Below are 22,333 nucleotides of genomic sequence, written 5' to 3'. Positions count from 1 at the left end.
TTGTGTCTCACCCTTCTTTCACAGTAAGATTTTTGGAAAACTGATGTACTTTAAGCAATTAGACATGACCTTGATAAATGTACTACACAAAGATAAGTAGGTTATATTATAATGGTTACTGAATCAATACATCTATTTCCTATGCTCTACTTGTCAATTCAAACCTCTGGCCACAGTATAACTAGTTTATGATGGCAGAGACAAGGCACCACTGTGGGAAATCATTGTTTTCAAATACTTAGGAAAAGAGTAGATAAAAGAACATGGAAATACACTTGGGAAATAATATTGTTAAAATATTTGTTTTAACAGAAAGAGAATAACACTTCATGTATTTGCATACCCAATTATGACATTCACAGGAATGTATTTAGCAGAAGATATGGTTTAGTGGGACTTATGTAGACAAAGCTAGCCTAACAAGAGGGAATGTAATTCTCATAAACTGGAGAAAATATGATATCCTTCTAGGTTACGTCAAATCCTCTTTTTGGTTCAGACAGTAATGATACTTATTTTGCATAGCATTAAAAAAAACCCAACTGATGTGACTCATATAAGTTGATGATAAGTTGTCAATGGTTTCTTTGCCTGTTTTCTGTATGTGAATGCCCACAACCTTATGGATTTTGGCAAAGAAGGATTTATAAGCCTAACTCTCCTGAGATGTCTGGTGGATCATACACCTCAGAATTTTCTAGAAGCTGTCTTTTACTTCGATAGTCACTACTATTTCAGTTACATTTAAGCTATCCCTAGGTTTTGTTCTGCAGTTTTTAGGACAAGGAATTTCCAATCGTTACTGGACTATGTCATTAAAGGTTCCAGGATAGTCCTTGCTGGGAGCCTATCTACAGCCCCGCAGTGACTTCATTGTACGTCAAGCCTCATTATAATAGTTCCCTCTAGTTCCTTCCTATCCACCAAGTCACCTGGACCGAGAAATACCTAAGATTGCATTTGAAGACTTGTTTCTCTGGCTTATTGCTATTAGACTGAATTCACTTTGGACAAGCAACGAAAGCTTTTATTGCACAGAACTGCATGCATATTGATAACTCTTACAGACATAATTTACTGGTTAATTTAGCAGTATTAGATTAATGGTTGGACTTAATGATCTTAAAGGACTTCTCCAAACTAAAGAATTTTGTGATTCTGTGATTTTCATTCCCATTATAAAGTTAATCTAAACTGTCTGAGTACATAGGAAGGCAAATTCACTCTTTACATATGGCCACTGAAGTCACTTGAATGGAATAATTTGACTTAGGATCTGCAAAGTCTGAAGTAGCAGCTCTGCTACCATGTGCCCTGTGAACCCAAAAATAATTTACCTGCCAAAAAGACCAGCCTGACTTTACTGTAGCCAAATAAGATGGATATCCACCATCTTTCTTATGGCATGCATCCTGTGGTCTGCATGTACACAGAGGGCTTTACCTCTCATTGCATGAAATGATATTTATTGCGCATGGAAGAAGTTTAGTATGACAAACTGTTGGCTGGTTAGTGCTGCCTATGCTATGACAGCGCTGTAAAATTTATAGACATTGAAAATGATAACTTGAAATATATTTATTTCAATCATAGTTGAATTCCTGCCTAAGTATGTAAACCAATAAACCTAAAAATAAACTGGCACACTCAGTGATTTACTTTCAAAGGAAGCGTTAGGATAAGTTCAGCAGGCACAATTTACTGGAGATGGAGGCATATGTCAACTTCACAGTAACCATGGCTGCTTCAAAATTTTTCAAGTCTTCTGTTGGATAAAGTAATGGAAGAGCTAGGATTATTTTTTAAAAGCTATTGCAGTACACTGACTGCAGGCCTGTGGCTCGGGAACTGTTCTCTGTATAAAATAGACTGGTAGAAATATGTATTTGAAATAAGTCAGTAAGTCTGACAACGAAAGCATTTGTTAAAAATTATTCTAATTCTTCTAAACTCTGGATAACTGTCTTCTCTCCCATCGAGCTGCTGGGGAAACTCATGAGGACGACGACATGCCATCATCCTATGAGACACTTTTGGGGCAGGGAGGTGGGGATATCTCACTGGGATCATCAACACACATCCTATCCGTAAAACAATCTCTTTCAGATTAAGTTTTGGGTGGTGACTAGAAAATTTACCTGCATGAAATGAAACCATCTTGGTGCTTGCTTAATGCAACTATTGAATAATTTGAGGTTGAATGATCAGCTACTAGATCAAATGCAGGTGATGGATTTTACAGCATAAAGCCAAGTGTAATGGGGATTAATCTGTAAGAGAGGCAAATAATACAGATGTCTGAATCTTACTAAAATATATTGTTTGAAGGTGTGAAACCATCAGCACAGAAGATCACTCAGCATAATTTTATGTGTAACTTCCTGTTAGATCACTACTTCCACACAGATATCAATGGTGACTCACATAAAGAATTCCCATTTTCCCAAAGTTACTGAACTACAAATGGATTGGGCAAAGGGTACAACTCCAGTCTAAGCCAAGATTTATAACTGAAGCAGCATTCAAGCAATAGAACTCTGTTGAGTGAAGATCTTGAAGCAGAAGTTGCTGGTGTTCTGTGCTTGCTTCTACACACAGGCATTCACAGCTAGGGTTTTGTGACAGTAGATGGGACTTACCTAAGCGGTGGAGAGAAAGACATACTATGAAAACATGCTTTGCTGGCATACTTTAGACATCTAAAATCATGCCTGAGAATCTTCTATGTCTTTTCAGAGACTAGAAGAGGAGCCTGTATGACTCACCGAGTTATCTATGGATGTTTACAGGCAAACTTCAGAGAGCAGAGAAACTATAGGCTCTGTAGGAATGATTTTCTTTTTATTTCCTTACACTATGATACTGAGAAATCTTTCTTGGTCCAGCCAGGGCTTGGCTTTACCACTCTTGATTGTACTACAGTCGATGGCTGCATGTATGGACAGAGGCCTCACTGCTGAAGGGAAGTGGCAGTATCCGGCAGTTTAGTTTTCTCAAATAAAGTGCAAAGCAAAGGGTAAGTTCTGCTCCAGAGGGAAGAAATTCACAGCGTTCTCAAATGATGATGATGATGAAATTCAAGCATGAGGCCATCTATCAGAAAAATTTTCTTACGAAAAACATAACCACCATCTCAGGAGAGATCGTATGTGCTCTAGCACAAACTCCCAAAGTAGTCTTGAATATTTTACTATCAACATGATTTGATAGTAACCTGGTATTATACCTCATTTGTTGTTTGCCAGAAAGGCTTGTTTGTGACGTATATTTTTTAAAACAATTTATTGTGTCAGTTTTTTTTCTCCATTCAAAAGTGAGTATGTCGTGAGCTAGCCACAGAGCCCCAGTTTACCATGAGGAGATGGGAGCTGGGTAACTGGGCTGCAGACAGGACAAGCTCAGCAAGTGTCTTAACTGCAGTTTTTAAAACTGCAGTTCTCAAGCACAATCCCAGAGCAATGCGTTTTGCTGTGAAGACATTAATCTCATGAAATCATGTGTTTCTTCTCTACTGAAGAAACACTACTGGAGTTCTGGTATAGTTAATTACAGTATTTTCTGGAAGCAAGGATACTCTTTTGAGATAGAACTTAAGTTTTCTCTGTTATAAATTTCTCAAACTCCTTATTCAAGCATGTTTACATCAGTTAGTATAATTCTCTGCAGAAGAAATGTAGAAGCTGAGGAATGGAGAGTTGAACTGGCTTGACAAAAGTTGTGGGAAAATAAGTTTAATTGTAGAAATTCGTTCACTTCCTGAGATTGAGCAGGTTTTGCCTATAATCAGAAGATATTTGGACTGGTTGTCATTTCGTTTATGCCCTTTTTGACAGACTGTGCGAACCTACCAGAATATACAATCCAGAATATACAATTTCTTTTTTATAAAGCACAATGAAATATCAAAGTGATATAAAAGTGTTCATACATAAAAGTGTGTAAAAGTATTGATATTAATATTGATATTGATATTTATCCACTGAATTGCACTTTGCATACTATGGGATCTGAACTTTTTTAATTACTTTGATTTGAGGTCCATCACTTAAAGGAGTAAAGAGTAAAGTTTTAAGGAGTCGAATCACAGAACATTGATAAAGTTAAAACAAAACCAGATGCCACTATATTACAGTTGCTTTGACATAGAAAGCACTGCAAGATTGTACCTTGTGATCCCTTCTGCACTATCACATTAAGGATGGAGACAAGAACAGAAAGGGGAAGAGGAAATCTGGATTTCGCAACAATGGAAACAAGAGAACAAATGAAATAGCTTCAGCTACTCAAGGTCATATGCACCAGGGAAGAGCAGTCGGAGTATGGGATCCCCTGGCCTTCTAAGTGCACAGAAATTAAGGTACACTCACCAGTCTCACCTAACTACTCTTTTGATATGAACTCCTGCAGTATTATACAAGTATTTCTTTGAAACAGAAGTTTTTAATTTACAAGCTCTATTTTGCACAGGCCAAATTAAAATTTAAGGAGGAACATAAGTGCTTAGAAATAAGAAATATTATTCACACCAAGCATTTTCCTAATGAATTAAAAAAAAACCCACATTAAAAATTTACATGAAAAATGAGCAATTTTCAACATAAGGACAATTTCTACTGTTCTGTAAATGAGTACAGTTGCACATTATGTGGTCCACAATGTATTAATGATAATGTTCAACTACAAATTTTAAGCTTGGGGGAAATCTCTAAGAGGCAAATGCAAGATTTCATTGGACTAAACTGCATTTTGGGACACTATAGTCAGAAGAACATGTTCTTAGTAAATTACATGATACAGCTGCTATAGCTGAAGTACTGCCAATATCAAACTGTATATTGCAAAGATATAATATTGAAAATACATGCTCACCACAAAGTACTAATACATGGGATATGAACTTTATCCTAAAGCTCCTGGTTATTAAACAAGAATTTAGTTGCGAAGTGCACAGTAAGTTATAGTTTTTCTCATGTCAGGAGTAGATGCATTTAATGAGTATTTGCATTTATATCGACCCATAGTTACACTAATGCACAAAGGAAAAATGTAATGCTGCCACAAAGTAAGAAGAACCATACTCATCCATCTGGAGGATGCATTGGGTACCTCTGGAGTCCTTAGATCCTGCACATCTCAACGACTGGCCTCACTGATTTAAGTGCTTCCAAGCAGATGGGCATATATGATGGTTCATAGCTCTCAAGTGTACTGCAGTGCTCATTTCTGCCAAGGTGGGACTTCTCACACTTCATTGTAAACACTGGTAATAGCTAGAGTGGCTTCTTTAGCGGAACTGGAAAGAAATAGTTGCTTCTACCATATGACTCACCTGGGATAGTTGTCTATCTTATGGTAGGTCTCTGACTATTTCTGTTCACTGACTAAAGAGAGCTCAGATGCAGAAGTCTTCATGGCTGGCATCTAAAACTAGCTAAAGCTATTTTTTTTTAGCTTAGACTTTACTTCTACAACCACTGGGATTCATTGGCTTGGGTTGGTGAGCAGATGTTAATCTGGAACATCTGAATCTATATGTGAAGTCCCGTAGGTCTTAGAACCTGTCACTGTAAATCTTGATTACCTCGGGTTTGCATTGCCAGTGAAGTACTAGCCCCTAATATTTACAGTTCTCCATAATGTACAATGCTTTTCCCCCATACCTAGGCATGATTTGTTTTCATACTGAACAGTGAGAGAAACCCTTTGGCAAAGCTTTGTTGATCTGGGGATTTTCTTACTGCGTTTTCTTCTGTCCAGAATTGTTTAAGACCTCCTGTATTTCTTAGTGATATGTGTTCATAGGAACAGAGAGCTCAATGTTTAAGAGATGACATAATATACTCACCATGTCTCATTATTCAAGCTTAAGAGCTATTCAGAGAAATAAATATTAAAAGCCAGTATTTCTTCATAGTAGATCTGGTTGAGATGTCAAAACTGCTGCTGCAGAAACTGTGAATTGCAGAGCTCAAAAGAAACAATTAAATAAGACTATCTTATTATCCTAATAATTCACAAAAAAAAATCTGGAAACATTTCCTTATCAAAGTTATGTCAATCTTTCTTATTAGAAATCAGAGGGAGAACTATGTAGGACGTAGATTATGTTACCTACTACAGGATTCTTCTGAAACATCTAGTATCAATTACTGTTAGTCACAGTAGACAACAGTAGACAACAACACTTGACCTTGAGTCTCATCAAGTATGACAAAACCTTTGTTCCTTCTGTGAAAATGTTTTTTTTGTACTAGTGTTGCTGACAACCAGAAATATTTTACAGTATTTGTCTTGCTGCTGTCTGGCAAGCAATAGCAGCCAAAGATTCCCAGTGAAGGACCATAAAATGCATCACAAAGGTATTTTGAGTCTGGTATATTTAATTTTTTTTTTTAATCAGAATAATATATTTGGTATTGTGCTCATTTTAAATACTACATTGCTTGTCACATTACATTTGCGATAGACCTCTTCAAATATATTTAACAAATTGTTTCATGAGTAGTAACAACATATAAAATATCTTCATTGAATTAAAAAACTCCATATGTATTTTCTTCATGAAATACAATATATACATTACCATCTTATAGTTTTAAGGTAAGTCAAAATTTGGGCTTAAACAAATTCACAGTGTCCATTTTACCTCTGTAATAAAAATCTTCACCTTAAAAGTACCTGGATCTTAAACTGTGTTTATGTATTTCCTTATATTGGGTTTATGGAAACCAAAGTTTTACCATCATCTATCACTAGACCGCAGACTAAATTGTACATTATAAAGACTTTTGGTTACTGAAAGCAAACTTAGACTGTCCTTGCTACCTCAAGTTCGGACAAACAGATTTTCTGAAGAGCTTGTCAAAGGTGAAAGATCTGCTTTCAGCAGTATGGCCTCTAAAATGGTTATTCAACTGAGCTGTAGTAAGTGCTCATTGCTTCAGAAAACTAGACCCAACATTCTCAAGGAGGACCTCAAAATTAGTGGCCAATCCTGGCCAAAAGAAATGTGTGAGAACCATTCAGGACCTCAAAGCTAGTGAAAGTTAGCTTCCTGATGCTTTCTAGCTTGGGACCATCCCAAATGCCTTAGTTTTCCACATGGTGGCTGACACAAACCAGAGTGTTTCTGCTGAAGAGCAGCCACCAGGCCATCTCAGAGTCTGTAGTCCCTCCTGTTGATTACTGCAGGAAATACTGCAGATTATAAGGTAATGATTTTTCCTGATGAAAGGTGAGTTATGAAATTGGCTGTTCTGTAGCTCATAGTTTTTCAGGCCAGCACACTGTGACTTTTTAATACAGACTCTTCTACTGCCGTTGAGAATCTTGCTTTCCCTCTCCTCCCTCAGAGAAGAAGCCTTAAAAGTTCTAAACCCTGAGTTCATTGTGCCTGAAGCCCATAGGATGCAGATTGTCCCATGCCCTCCAATTGTGGCTAAACTAACGGGCTGAGCAGGAGGCTCAGCACTTCCCCCAGACCATGACAAATGCCTTTGGGGCAGGTTGACCTCCACAGAAACTTCTATTGCTCCCCAGGTAGGACAGATTCCCTCATCTCCACCTGTCTCCACGTGGTTTCAAAACCTCCTCTAATACCCTCTTTTTTTTGTCCCAGAACTTACACAGTGATTTCACCATTTTTTATAAAAAAGGACTGTCAGTAAATTTAACTAGAAAATAACCTCAACCCTCTAAAAAATAACCTCTAGCCTAAAAGGGAGAGGCAGAAACATTTGGATACATTCCACAAAGTATAAGTTTCACAAAACTAATTTAAAAGCAATTATTGACAAGCCATTTTCAGCCTTGTTTCCCAAACATACAAGGCATTTACAGGTGCATTATACATCTTAATGTTCCTGTCACATTTTTTCACAGCCCTTTCACTAATTTCAGCAAAGCTTAAAGAGGAGCAGAGATCCTCAATGTAATATATGCCTCTAGCAATCTCAGAGCTGGTGACTGCCAGAAGAAACCCAAATTACTGTATTAACTGAGGGAAAAATTAAATCATAGAATCATAGAATCATAGAATCACAGAATCACTAGGTTAGAAAAGATCTTTGAGATCATCAGGCCCAACCGTACCTGCCCACTACTAAATCATATCCCTAAGCACTTAATCTACCTGTCTTTTAAATACCTCTAGGGATGGTGACTCAACCACCTCCCTGGGCAGCCTCTGCCAGTGCTTGACAACCCTTTTGGTGAAGAAATATTTCCTAATGTCCAATCTGAACCTCCCCTGGCACAATTTAAGGCCAATCCCTCTTGTCCTAGAGGGGAATTAGATGGAAGTTTGCCTGTACCTATCTGGAGAGACAGAAACCAGCTGACTGTCCTGCATGTACGTATCAGCTGGCCAACCACATAGCTACCAGTCAGCCACACTATGGGCTACCTCTTGTCCAGCTTAGCAGAAGACATAGAAGACTTATTGCAGAAGAGCAGGGTGGGAACGTTGAAGGCTGCTGCTACTGAAATGGACTGAACGTTCTTCCCTGAAGGAGTCCTAGGGAATACAGCTGAGCTTTCTCCAGTGGAAAAAAAGGACAAAGGACACAAATCCATAGATGACATTTCATGAACTTTTGGAACGACGTGTTTTTGTTTGCTAACGATCGATCTGAACAAAATTCGGCAATTTAGACAAGTTTAACTGTGGGGAAACATGGACCCCAACGCGTGGCATTTCCAGAACTCAGAGAGACGATTTGGACCTGACAATTTAGTATCTTCCACCTGAAATAAACAAGTTACCAGTTTTACATTCAATACCCTACCCTGCAGTTTGCAGGTTGTAGTTCTGGACATAAAAGCCAGAGAACTTGGGAATTCTGGAATAGATGAGGACTTCAAAGATTAATTATTTTGGATTAAAGAAGTTTTCAACAGGCCTCAGTAACAGCTTTTCAATAAACTTTGTGAAAAATATTTCTTTCTTAATGCACTAACTCCCACTGGAACCTAGGTATCTTTCAGGATAGTTCTGTGGTGACAAGAATAAGTAGGGAAAAGTATAACACAGTGCTCTGAGTATTCTGCTATCTACCTCTTCAAGGAAATGTTCAAACAAAGTACTTTAATATCCTGCACATTTATAAGAAAGGCAGTGTTGCTTTTTTTTTTTTTTTGCTAGTTGAGAAATTTTGAAAAATTAAATAGCTTTTGATATAAATATGTAAAAGCCTGGAATTTTCATAATTTGCTTTACTAAAATATATGTTAAGAATGTCTACAAAAGGAAATTTGCAAAAATAACCAGTTAATGTAGGAAAAGTTTAAATTTATGCTTTTAATCTTTCATGACCAGGCTTAGCAAGATTCCACTGGAATTGTAAATGAGGTAAATTGAATATTAAAATGATCTAAAACTAACTCTTCTTCAGCAGGTAAAGAATAAATAAATACCTTTACTCAAGTGGCATTTCCTCTCTATCAGACTCAGAGAATTTGCCGCTGTGGTTTTCAAAGCAGAATTGGAATGATTTAATTTCCGAATGTGTTGTAGAAATGTGAGCTAGACTTGAGAAAAACAGAAATATGGCTTTAAGTGAATTGTTAATGTTCTGTTGCATTTCTTAATTGTTTAGGTTATCTCTTGCTTTCTTCTTCCTTAGAGTCAATTGACAGTTTCTCCCCAAGTTTTCTTATAAGTTCTGCCAGATCTTCAGAATTCTGAGATTTTTCCTCAAGGAGTTCATACCGGAGACTTGAGATGTCCTGTTTAATTTCCTTCAGTTCACCTGTAAGAAACATTAGAAGATCACACTATTAAAAAACAAAGGAGAAAACCTGCATATCCAAATACATCACACTTATCAAAGGATTTCTTGGATTTCTTTGTTGAAGCAGAGAAAGTGGATGTTCTATGATCCATTGATGAATGGTGGCTTAGGTATAGGAATAGGAATATGAAGATGCAGTTCAGGAAACAAACAAACCTTAAGGCTAAAGTGTGAGAGATCACATCAATTAACAAAACCTAAATCATCTGTTAGACAGAAGAGAGATCATTCATATCGAGAGTGCCTGAGTTCTCTCCGCCAGCAACAAGGCCTCTTGCTGTCTATAAGAGAGTGGTCTTCTCCTTTTCCTGCTGCACTGAGAGTTTTCAAGCAACAGAGGGGTGCAAACAGAAGAAAACATTTCTGTGAAGTGCATTCAGCCTGCTTCCAGCTACTAAACCACATTAAAAAAAAAATAAAAAAAATAGGCTGAAGCACATGTAACACCATGTATGTCTCTGCTACACAAGGGAGAACTGGAGTGCCCCAAACCAGCCTATGGGAAATGCACAGGCAGTACTAGAAGTGGCAACACTCTTCCCAAGAAGCTGTCAGACCAGTGATGGTTTCTGATGTGAGAGCAGAGATAGAAAAACACACCTGTGATTCTACCATCTCTTCCTGAAGTTCAATTTCATGCTAATTTTCCACCTTGCACTCGCAAACATGCCAAGAAGATTAAGTAATTTGGAAATATTTTTCAAGGGGTAAATGTAACCACTTTAATTAATTTGTTTTGATTCTCTGATTAGAGAGAAACATACAATTTATCAACATACTCACCTTCATTGACTTCATCACTTTCCTTATCTATCTGAGCTTTCAGTACATATCTTTTAATGAGACGCTTCATTATTTTCTGCAAAGAAGAAAGAAAGAAAAAGAGTTTTTGTAGGTGGACTTTCTAGTATTGCTATAATTTCAACATACAAGCTCTGTTATCTTCTGTTGTATTCAGACATTCCAGTGTAGGACTTGCCAGTTTAAAGAAATATAATGTAAAAATCTCTGCCTTCATCTGCAGTAGATTTTTAGACTTTATTATCCTGCACATATATGTACGTGAAAGCTAGACAATTAAATAAATCTTACAAAGGTTACCATTCACTAAGCTTGCCAATTTTATCTGATAAGTTCTTTTCACAAATAAGAGTTAGAGAAAATGAGGCTCATATTCTAAAACTCACTTAAGCACCTCCCTGGGACTCATTTAACCAAATACATATCGCTTCTAACGTAAATATCCATATCTGTGGCAATCACCTTTAACTCCCTATGTGAAGAAAAAAAGCAAACCTAAGAGGGCAGTTCATCTCAGATTGCTAAAACTGATCAAGTAAACCACACTATTAGAACGACTATGCTGTCTGCTAAAAGTAAGGCCAGCAAATTCACATGCAAATTTTGCTTTTCCAGGAAAAATGAACTCCACTCCTGATTCTCCCATTAGTTCAAATTACTTTAATAAGAACAATGTATCTAATTACTTTTCAGGATCTATCTTTGACTGTAATATTTTCATATGCTGTAACCCATGACAATACTTTTTGGTTTTCACTACAAGGTAGAAAACATGTACATATTTATGTGTCTGTTTTGTCTCCATGGTAATAGACCTGACCAGAGGTGAGGTGAATCATCCCAGATTAGTGGTTCCAGACCATCACTGCAGTCGTGCTTGCAAGGTCAGCAGCTGTACTGTTTATTCTAATAATATGCAAATGTTTCAAATACAACACCACACACTCATATTTATGGGATGACACTGTGATCTTAATATCTACCACTGAATCATAATGAAAGCAGCTATGAAAGAGTCAGAGAGTTTTTGGAATAGACCTTTGCAGGACAATCTCCTATGATTAAAAAAGGCATACTTAATTCCACACTTCTTTCTATACCATTTTTGTGTTCAAACTATCTTGTTCTACTGCCCAAGCAGCTCTTGCTTGTTTCTTTCCACCTGCTTTTACAGGAAGGAAAGGAATAGTCTCTGGAACAGAACAGCTGGGCTTTATATGGACTATGCTGAGTGTCTTTATGCTTAACTGCACAAAGGCTCATTATGGTTGTGTAGGAGGCAAAGAATAAACAGACTGTATTGACAGCATAAACGCTGAAAGATATTTGCAATGCTTGAGGTGTTGCAACACAGAGGTGTGGCCCCATAAGCTGAACTCCTTCAGCAGATGGAATGGCAAGATTTTGCTTATTTTTTTTAATTCACACTGTGCAGCTGAGGACTCAGCCTGTCTCTAAAACTGGAAACACTTTTCAAGCACTTTAAAATAGTGCACTATGAGAATAGCATTTAAGAAACAAAGAGGAGACAAACCCACCCTCACTGTACTGCAAATACCTAAATCTTTGCATTTGTTTAATGTATAAAGTTTGTATATTTATCCTTGATTCCAGTTGTTTAACAGAAACTCAAAATCATCCTCATGCTGTCAGTCTGATCTCCCAGTCCTGTTACTTCTTGACTCTATTTAAAAAGAAATCATTTTTATACCTGGTATTGCCTTGGAGGATTGTTTAAACTGTTTAAGTGGACTTCATCTGAGCTTCTTATACTTGACTGCTTCCTTTGACCAAGCTGAAATGAAAACATTATTTATAGTACAAAATAAATAGAAGAACAATATGGTTAAATTACCTCATACATATATCGTATGACAGAACGTTAACTGTTAAGTTAACTGTTTGGGGAGTATTAAATTACTGTGGTAAAGTCCTCATACCTGTGCAGAATTTAATTTCAAAAGCTGAACCAACCTCTTTCAGACTGACATGTAGGAAAGTGAAGACTGGGAGGTTTTTTTACCCTTTATTCTGCTTTTCACCTGCTCCGAAAACACCCAAGAGATCAGAGCAGTGCAGCCATGTCCCCGCTGGCTTTCCCTCATGCCTCAGGTGCACAGGAGGGGGATTCACATCAGGAGGAAGGCAGCACTGGTTGTGCACAGCTTTGTAGGCAATGGATGAGGGAGAGTCAGGACAGGGTGTGGGAGAAGCCAAGGAAAAAGGACCAGTGGCAGCATCTAATGTGACCTCCACTGACACAAAATACACAAGGAATTTCCTTCTCCCCTCACTTGCACTAACGGCTGAATGTAATTGGTTCAGCAGTTCATGCCAGGGTTCACAAAATTATCAGCTGGCATTTTTGAGTAGCATCTTTTTTACTACATATGCTGAATGGAAAGAGCATCAGTCCCCAATAGAACACCAAGGATACAATTTGCAGGCTTCATGACTGATCTACATCTTTGAGAAGGACTAAAACATCACAAAATGGTGATCTGAGACGCAAGCTGAATGATTAGACAGCAGCAAAACTTAAATGCAACTGTCAAAGAAATGAATATTACTTTAGATTGATAATAAGGCCAGTTCAATTGTGTAGTGCAAGAAATAATAATAATAAAAAAGTGAAATATAAATCATGATTGATCTGGATGAGGAATAAATGAGACTGTCCCTAAAAAGTCAGTTCTTTGTAATTATACATGGCCCAACAAAATTTTTACTGTTTGAAAACATAGGGCTGTTACTGCAGTGCCTCAAATCATAGAATCATAGAATCATAGAATAGTTTGGGTTGGAAGGGACCTTAGAGATCATCCAGCTCCAAAGCCCCTGTGATGGGCAGGGACGCGTCCCACTGGCTCAGGCTGCCCAAGGCCCCATCCAACCTGGCCTTGAACACCTCCAGGGATGGGGCATTCACAGCTTTCCTGGGCAACCTGTTCCAGTGCCTCACCACTCTCATAGTGAAGAAATTCTTCCTAATGCCTAGCCTAAATTTGTCCCTCTCCAGTCTGTACCCATTTCCCCTCATCTTATCACTACAACCATGTGATAAGATCACTACAAGTCCCTCCCCAGCTTTCTTGTAGCCCCTTCAGGTAATGGAAGGTCACTATAAGATCTCCTCAAAGCCTTCTCTTCTCCAGGTTGAACAAGCCCAACTCTCCTGTGAGATCCTCTTGCACTTAGAGTGAGGTTCTCTGTGTTGGTTATCTTTGCGTCTTAATGCATCGAGCACCTACACATGATCAAAATGGAGCACTTTGAAGCTTACTAAGTAGTATGTGGAATATGCTGAGATATAGTTTGATGGGGAGGAAAGCAGGGAAAGGTAGATGCTTATGCAGCTGTACAGGCATGTCGCACATCGAGTGAGTCCACAACACAATGCCTGATGCTAATGAAGGCTAAAACCTTCATGTGGCCATTTCTCTTGCAACTGAACTGAAGATCCATCCCAGGATGAGGAGTAAACTTCTAAGCCTATGGATTTTTAAAAGATGAGGCAGACTCTCGGCTGCTTGTGTTGATGCATCAATGCACATAGTATTTTAAAATACTTGCAAGTCTTTTTCGTCCAGAATGCAATTATTTTAGTGGGAATAGTTGGACTTCGATAATAAATGTAACTAGGAATAAGAATATGTGATAAATATTCACCAGATGTCAATTACAACATTGTATAAGTATCTGAGCAGAGAGCTTTACTGGGGTTTCGTTCTAACATGCAGATACTAACACAAAGGCTAAAATAAAAAAGTTAGGAATTGTATAGCTATGACAAGGCTGAATGAGGAACCTGATTCAGTTGTTTAACCAGCAATGAGGACATCAATTAAAATTCTCAGTTATCACAGCTGCTGCAAAGCTTACTCCTTAGAAGTCTTCCACTTTTCTAGAATTCCAAATAACTTAATATTCACTTTAACAATAAAGCAAATAAGTCTTCATGAAACTGCAAACAGGAAATAATTTAAATTCTTCCAGATTTTGTTTAGCATTTCATAGAATCATGGAATAGTTTGCGTTGGAAGGGACCTTTAAAGATCATGTAGTCCGACCACCCTGCCATGGGCACAGATAAAAACCACAGCAGGTTTTTACTTCAGTATTTTTTCCTGAAGAAAAGATTATGCTTTTTTGTAAAATATATCAATTTACAACTAATATAAAGTTTACACTGAATTTGGATTTTCTTTTCGCTCTTTACAAAGATTAATGATATTTATATACAGATGCTTTTAAAAACATTGCCTATCTATTCAAAGTATGTCTGTTTGACTAAGCAAAAATAATGTTGGAAGATATATAGTAAAATATAAATAAATACACAAATAATTAATTTTTATCTCTAACATATTAACTGGAATTTGGATGGAAATTGAATTAAAGATGTATAAAAAGAGCAAGCTATTGTTACTTTTCCTTGCTTGAATAAAGCTACCTTAAATACTTTGAACATATATTAGAAAACATGTTTATCTAACATGTATGATTTATAGTAGAAAAAGTGGCTAGTGAGTTTACACAATGTGTAATTACTATACTTCAGGATTTTAGAATTAATAACACTATATTTGGCCTCACCCTTATTACTACATTAAAAGAGAAAAAAAAATCCTGCTTTTTCAGCTCCTGGTTTCCTAATTCACAATTTTAGGAAATAAAATAGTAGAATAAGAGGAAGAGTATGCTTCCTCTGCTGTGGCAGAGGGAAGATGCCCCGGCCGAAGCTGCTCTATGGTGTGAGCTTGGGTCCCAGCTGTGTGGCTGGCGTCTCAACCCTTCTGAATATCCAGTGTTTTCTGCAACTGTGACATCATTTATGATTCTCTTACCAATCAGTTTACATATAAACTACAAGTTAATTTAATTTTATTATGTATTTTGAAGTATGTAATAGGTATTTTAATAAGTATTTTAAATGTAATCTGTCATGCTGGTTACCAGTTTCAAATTTATGTTACATTGACTCACTTCAAAAGTTAATCTAATGCTTAACTAAAACTTGATTTTCACTTGAAACAGAAAAATCAGTAATATGTGGTGGAATGAGTAAAATAAGACACTGCAAACTTATAAAACCACACGCACTGTAACACAGAATCGTAGAATCATAGAAACATAGAATCATAGACTCATCAGGTTGGAAAGCACCCACTGGATCATCGAGTCCAACCATTCTTATCAATCCCTAAACTATGCCCCTCAGCACCTCATCCACCCATCCTTTAAACACCTCCAGGGAAGGCGACTCGACCACCTCCCTGGGCAGCCTCTGCCAGTGCCCAATGACTCTTTCTGTGAAAAGTTTTTTTCTCATGTCCAGCCTGAACTTCCCCTGGTTGAGCTTGAGGCCATTCCCCCTTGTCCTGTCCTCTGTCACTTGGGAGAAGAGGCCAGCTCCCTCCTCTCCACAACCTACTTTCAGGTAGTTGTAGAGAGCAATAAGGTCTCCCCTCAGCCTCCTCTTCTCAAGGCTAAACAACTCCAGTTCCCTCAGCCGCTCCTCATAAGACTTGTTCTCCAGCCCCTTCATCAGCTTCGTTTCTCTTCTCTGGACACGCTCCAGAGCCTCAACATCCTTCTTGTGGTGAGAGGACCAGAACTGAACACAGGATTTGAGGTGTGGTCTCACCAGTGCTGAGTATCGAGCGAGAATCACCTCCCTGGACCTGCTGATCACACTGTTTCTAATACAAGCCAAGATGTCATTGGCCTTCTTGGCCACCTGGGCACACTGCTGGCTCACGTTCAGTCGGCTGTCAACCAACATCCCCTGGCCTTTCTCCTTCAGGCAGCTTTCTAGCCAGACTTCTCCTAGTCTGTAGCACTGCATAGGGTTGTTGTGGCCCAAGTGCAGGACTCTGCACTCAGCCTTGTTAAACCTCATGCCATTGGTCTCAGCCCAGTGGTCCAGCCTGTTCAGACCCCTTTGCAGAGCCTCCCTACCCTCCATCAGAATCACACTTCCACCCAGCTTAGTGTCACCCACAAACTTGCTGAGGGTGCACTCAATGCCTTCATCCAGGTCATTGATAAAGGCATTAAACAGGGCTGGACCCAGTACCGAGCCCTGGGGAACCCCACTTGTAACTGGCCTCCAGCTGGAGTTAACTCCATTTACCAGCACTCTCTGGGCCCGGCCATCCAACCTCTTTATCTTAACTTTGACCTTTCAGCACTCTGCATTTTTTGCACAGAATAATATAGTTTTAATTAACTACAACTGCATCTTGAAAGTTGGCAGGAAAAGCAGAAGTGTGTAACTTCTTTAAATCTGTTTATGTGTTAACAGTAACAGGACAGAACATCTAATGTACATTTCTGAATGACCACTTGGTGGCAGAGATTGCCAAGATTTCATTATAACTTCAGTATTACACAAAAGTTTTGAACTCTCTTTAAGCTTCATGCCCGTGTTTTTTTCCTCTCCCAGAAATTACTGCAAGAGTAAACGCAGCATATCACATTAGTGCTTGAACTAGGATTCATATTTTTAAGTTAATATCTATTGAACACCCACACATTTGTAACTTGAGGGAAAAAACTGTAATTTAAATAAAACAATGATATAATCCCTAAGAAAAATTACTCTCTTGCAGAGGTGGTGTGTGAAAGAAATGCAGCACATATGGACCAGTGCTCTTAGGAAACACCTTCTTCCTTAAACTTGCTTCTCATTTTGTCATTGCATAGTGTTAGAATTCAATACAATCAGAACAGTAAGGTAATTAATTCATTAAAGTGTTAAATCCCAGTTTTCAGAAGCAGCTGATGACTTGGAATGACAGTAACTTGTACGTGCCAGGAACAGAAGAGAGGGTTCCCAGAAAATGACTCCGTTTGTGCTCCCAAAACCAGAGGTCCCTTGTGAAAAATTCAGAAACATTGTTTTATACTAGGAAAATAAAAATTAGCATAGTTTCTATTGTTTGAATGAGGGTTTAAAGCTAGTTTAATGATAAGTTCCTTATTTCTATTCTGAAGTGCTATGCTTTAAGAAAAAGGCTTAAATACATCATCTGCTACTATGAGGTTCTAGCTCAGGGAGTTGAACAAGTTCTGTGACTCTTAACCAATAAACTTTCTCAAACACAGGGCAATTTTTCAATTTAGAATAAAACACAAAGTAGGTTTCTTTAAAACTCTCTTTTTTTCTGCATTTATTTCTTCCCTTTTTGGTTTTAATTCCTTGTTCACTGGAGGTTTAAAACACTATTTCCAACCTGAACAAAAAGAACTTTCTAGCCTGAAAGATAAGAACTTCACAACCTTTACTATTATATGTAGACACGTCTCAAGTTTCTGGCATGCTACACTCTGAACGCTGCTATGTAAACCACTCGCCTTTTAGCACTGTCTGCATTTGGCATTTTTTTCTGCCAATGGTAATCAGGGCAGACTTTGCTCTAGGGCCAGAATTTTCATCTTTCCCATCTTAATTCTTGTCCTTATGCTCACTCTGGTGCTGCTACTGTTTTTGCACTGAGAAGATGTGGGTTCTGCAAGAGAAAGACCCACAGGTTGTGTCTGAATCAGTAAACCTAAGCGTTTGCTAACTTTTCTGGGGACTGTAGTCCAATGTCTTCCATCGGTAGACTTTTGCTGTCCTCCAAAGCAGGATTTGCACTAGAGCAATTGACTCTTTCCCTAGGCACAGCCTGGCAGCTGGAATGGTCTAGGGACAAAAACTTGCAGCAACCTTATTTTGGGAGGAAAACTGCTTAAATTGGGCAAGCCATTCCTGAACTGGCCTCAGTGCCCAGATAAGCTCTCAGTCACCTTTACTAGCAGAGCCATAGCCATGAAATCTTAGGTCTGCTCTTGCCAAATCTTTTCTTGTCCTTGCACAGATCTCTGTGTTTACAGAAGCCTCTTGCACAAGTAACTTCTTGCTCAGCAGTCACAGCAGCATGAACCTGCTCAGCACGGACAGCCACAAAGCCTGAGAATGCCTTTGAGAAGATCACAGAATCACAGAACCACTGAGGTTGGAAAAGTCCTTTAGGATCATGGAGTCCAACCATAAACCTAACACTGCCAAGTCCACCACTAAACCGCATCCCTAAGCACCACATCTACACCCACACATCTTTTAAATACCTCCAGGTATGGTGACTCAACCACTTCCCTGGGCAGCTGTTCCAGTGTCTGATAACCCCTTTGGTGAAGAACTTTTTCCTGATGTCTAATTTGAACTTTCCCTTGTACACTTTGAGGACATTTCTTCTGAGTTGAAGAGAGCAATAAGATGCCACAGAGTGGTCTCAACAATAACGAATAATCAACAGCGTGTCAAAATGTGACACAAAAAAATATTAGTGACATTTTAGAAGTGCAAAAGATGGCAGCATCTAACAGATTCAGACAAAGTCAGCTCCACATTATGTAGCACTCCAAAAGGTAAGTAAAGATGTAATCATGGGGCAGATATCAGTCACCCCATTGCAAAAACTGAGGAATTAATGATGTGACTCATCTGCTTTATGTTTTTCAACATAAAAGCTTTTCTTAAAATCTGATTTGCAGTTTTATAGCTTCTTTCACTGGGCAGTAGGCACATTTTATTTAGCACTAGTTATACTACAATCTGCAGTGAGTGGAAAGCATTAATATTTGAAGACTAAAAATTAATTCAGGGTTAGGAAAAAAACTGATAAACCATGGCTGCATCCTCACAGCTCTCTTTCAGAGGGACTGCTGTAAAAGAAGACAGAACTGTTACTGTTTTGTCTAGAACTATTAATTGCTACAATCTGCACCTTTCTACCCATCTGAATTACTAGATTTGAATATAGATTTGGAAAGGAATGATAAAAATCCAGCCTCCTTCCTTAGGGTGAAGAATAGGATTTTTAAGAGTATCTGTCCTATGGGAACAGAAATTTAATTTTAAAAATTTATTAAAAACAAATTTCTAACTCGCTCATGCCCTTTTCAAAGTCACAAATGAAATGAATTAGAAAAAAATAATGCTTTGATTAATTGTTTCTCACCATTACAATATTTGAAGTTTATATACATCTCCTTAAAGTTGTGATTTTTCAGGGATGAGCTTATCAGTCATGGACATTATGAAATCAATTTGCATCAAGAAGCTTGAGGAAAAATTTTGCCAATTTTATAATCATCAAAAGCACCAGCAAATGCAGTATCACCTCTTACGGGTCGTAAATATATTAGGATTATATTTCTCAAATAAAATGAAGTGAGATCTGGGAAATGCTGGAAAACTTACCAGTAGCACACATGAGACATCTGAAGTTAATAATTTGTACTTTGGTGACAGTGTCTGTAATATCTGTGTTTGTTTTCATAAACTATTATGAACTTAAACCAAGAGCAGAGGCTTGTCAGAGGCACAGAATTTTTCCCTACAGCTCCATTTTTTCCTTCTAGGATAGAAACCAATTTCTTCTTTCTTTTGCTCTTCAACTAATAACTGATGCAAAAAGTTCTGGTCACATTGATGATAGAGAGCTGACAAATGCATAACTATTTCTCTACTGACTCCCAGCCTACTGACTCTTGCCAGAGACTCAAGAACTCCTAACCTTGAAGGTCTCTGCTCAGAATACTTGCTATTTTAACAAGGATCCTTCCACATTTAAAAGTTCCATAATTGACACATTTGATTTTGCCACTATGACAAGCCTGTAATTGCATTTTTGTGTGAATGTTATCATATGCCCACCTTTCCACTCACTATGCCTGATCAGTTGTCTTGCAAAACTCTTCTTCCCTAATGTTACCATAGTGCCAGTCTGCACACTCTCAGTAACACCAAGCACCATGCGCTATGTGCTATGTTCTCATAAAGCCATTAATTCAATATCCAACAAGACACTGCAGGAAAAACAGACTGACTAGAAAACCTTTAAATAAGTCCATGAAATACAGCAATGAATCAACTCAAGTGCTTGAGTTGTCATAAAGCAGATATTGTTTTACAATAAAAGCAGGCTGCATTCTCAGTGGAAGCAAAGACAGTCTACAAAGGGAAGAAACTCTTCAAGTATGTGGTGTTAGGAAAGACAAAGATCACCTTAAGGTGACATTTGCAAGGGCAGTAAGAAGAGCTTCTACTGCTACAATAGCAGTATAAAGCTGAACAAGGACAATATGGGCCTGTTGCCCAGTGAGGCAGGGACTGAGATAAGGCTTGGTGACAGCGGACTCAGGTAAGGCTGAGAGACTTAATGCCTTCTCTGCCTTGTGCTTCACCAACAGTTTGCGAGGCCTCCGTGCTTAGTGAAGGGGTGAGGAGGGTAGAGAGACTGTGGAGGGGCGTTAAATCCGGGGTTACTTGAGAGAACTTGACCCAGGCAAGTCCCTTGGATTGGGTTGCATCCATGGGAGCTCAACAGCATAGGAAATCCTTGCAAAGATGCTATCATCTTTGACAGGACATGGGGACTGGGAGAGGTCCCCAAAGGTTAGCGAAAGACAAATGTCAAAACCATCTTCAAAAAAGGCCAAAAGTAATGACCTGGGCAACCACAGACTACCCAAGCCTTTAAGATAATGGGCCGAATCCTCTTGGAGCACGTTTCTAGGCACATGGAAGACCAGATGGTGACTGGTTAGAGCAAGTGTGGGTTTGTGAAGAGCAAAATCTGCCTGACCATCCAGATGGCCTTCTCGGATAAAATGACTGGATTTGCAGATGAGGGAAGAACTAAAGATGTCACCTACCTTGACTTTAGCAAGAGTTTTAACACTGAATCCTACAATATTCTTGGACTCACATTAGGAGGCTACTGTCTGGATAGCTGGACAAGTAGATGGGCAATGTCCTGGCTGGATGGTTGTGCTTAGACTGTAGCATAGGGGTCTCATCCTGGGACCTGCCCTTTTAAACATCTTTATTAGTGATCAGGTGTCAGAGGTGCTGGAGTGTACTCCTGTCAAGTTTGCAGACAAAGCCAAATTTGACAGGAGGCAGCTGATAGACATGAGGATAGGTATGCTATCTAGGATGATGGGGCTGATGGGAACCCTGTGAACTGATGGGAAGCAACAATTCTTTCAACAACATAGACTGGTGATGGCTGACTGGGGAGCAGCTCTATAGAAAAGGACCTGGGGAACTTGTGGGACAGTGAGAAAGATGTTAAAAAAATGCTGCAAATTCGGCTGAGGATCACTAAGATTTCTGTGGCTGGAGCACTTGCCCTGTGAAAAGACACTGGGGAATCTGGGCTTGTTCAGCCTGAAGCAGAAATAGCTTCAAGCACACCTAATAGGAGCACCCAATAGGAGCGCCCAGTGTGTACGTGGAGTTCACTGAGGAGAGAGAGCTGGGCTCTTCACAGTGCTGCAGGACAGGAAGATGAGAGAAAATAGACAAATCCAAATAAGAGGTAGAAGAAGCAATTTATTCTCCATGAGGGACAGTCGGGCGGTCACACATGCTGCCTAGAGAAGTTGTGCAGTCTCCATCCTTGGAGGTTCTCAAGGTCTGGGCGGATGAAGCTCTGAGCAATTTGGCCTGGCCTCAGAGCTGACCCTACAGCGAGCAGGAGGCTGGACCAGAGACCTCCTGAGTCCTTCCCAGCCTGAATTATTCTCTCATTTTGTGAAAAGAAGCAGAAAGAACTGTAAACTTACAACGCTAGTTTTGGGTTTAGCTGATTTCAGATCTGGATAACTATATTAAAAAAACAAAGTAAGAATTTCAGCTTGTACATAGTGATTCACTTCAGCATGGACTAAATATGTTGGGAAAT

At 38.7% G+C, this 22,333-nt stretch overlaps 1 protein-coding gene across 3 annotated transcripts in view; it reads right to left on the bottom strand.

Moving 5' to 3' along the window:
- Positions 1–6,384: 6,384 nt before the first annotated feature.
- Positions 6,385–22,333, bottom strand: part of TRPC6 (transient receptor potential cation channel subfamily C member 6) — a 101,537-nt gene continuing 85,588 nt past the window's right edge. For all 3 annotated transcript variants that reach the window (XM_054056499.1, XM_054056500.1, XM_054056501.1), the window contains 3 exons: positions 12,304–12,387; positions 10,575–10,650; positions 6,385–9,749 (listed from right to left, as the gene is read on the bottom strand). In XM_054056499.1, the coding sequence (XP_053912474.1) occupies positions 9,598–9,749; positions 10,575–10,650; positions 12,304–12,387 (312 nt within the window). In that variant the 3' untranslated portion in view covers positions 6,385–9,597. The remainder of the gene's footprint in view (positions 9,750–10,574; positions 10,651–12,303; positions 12,388–22,333) is intronic.

This window comes from Cuculus canorus, chromosome 1 (genome assembly GCF_017976375.1).
Source record: "Cuculus canorus isolate bCucCan1 chromosome 1, bCucCan1.pri, whole genome shotgun sequence".
NCBI lineage: Eukaryota > Metazoa > Chordata > Aves > Cuculiformes > Cuculidae > Cuculus > Cuculus canorus.
The sequence above is the reverse complement of the archived record's forward strand: the minus strand, read 5'-3'. Positions and strand labels throughout refer to the sequence as shown.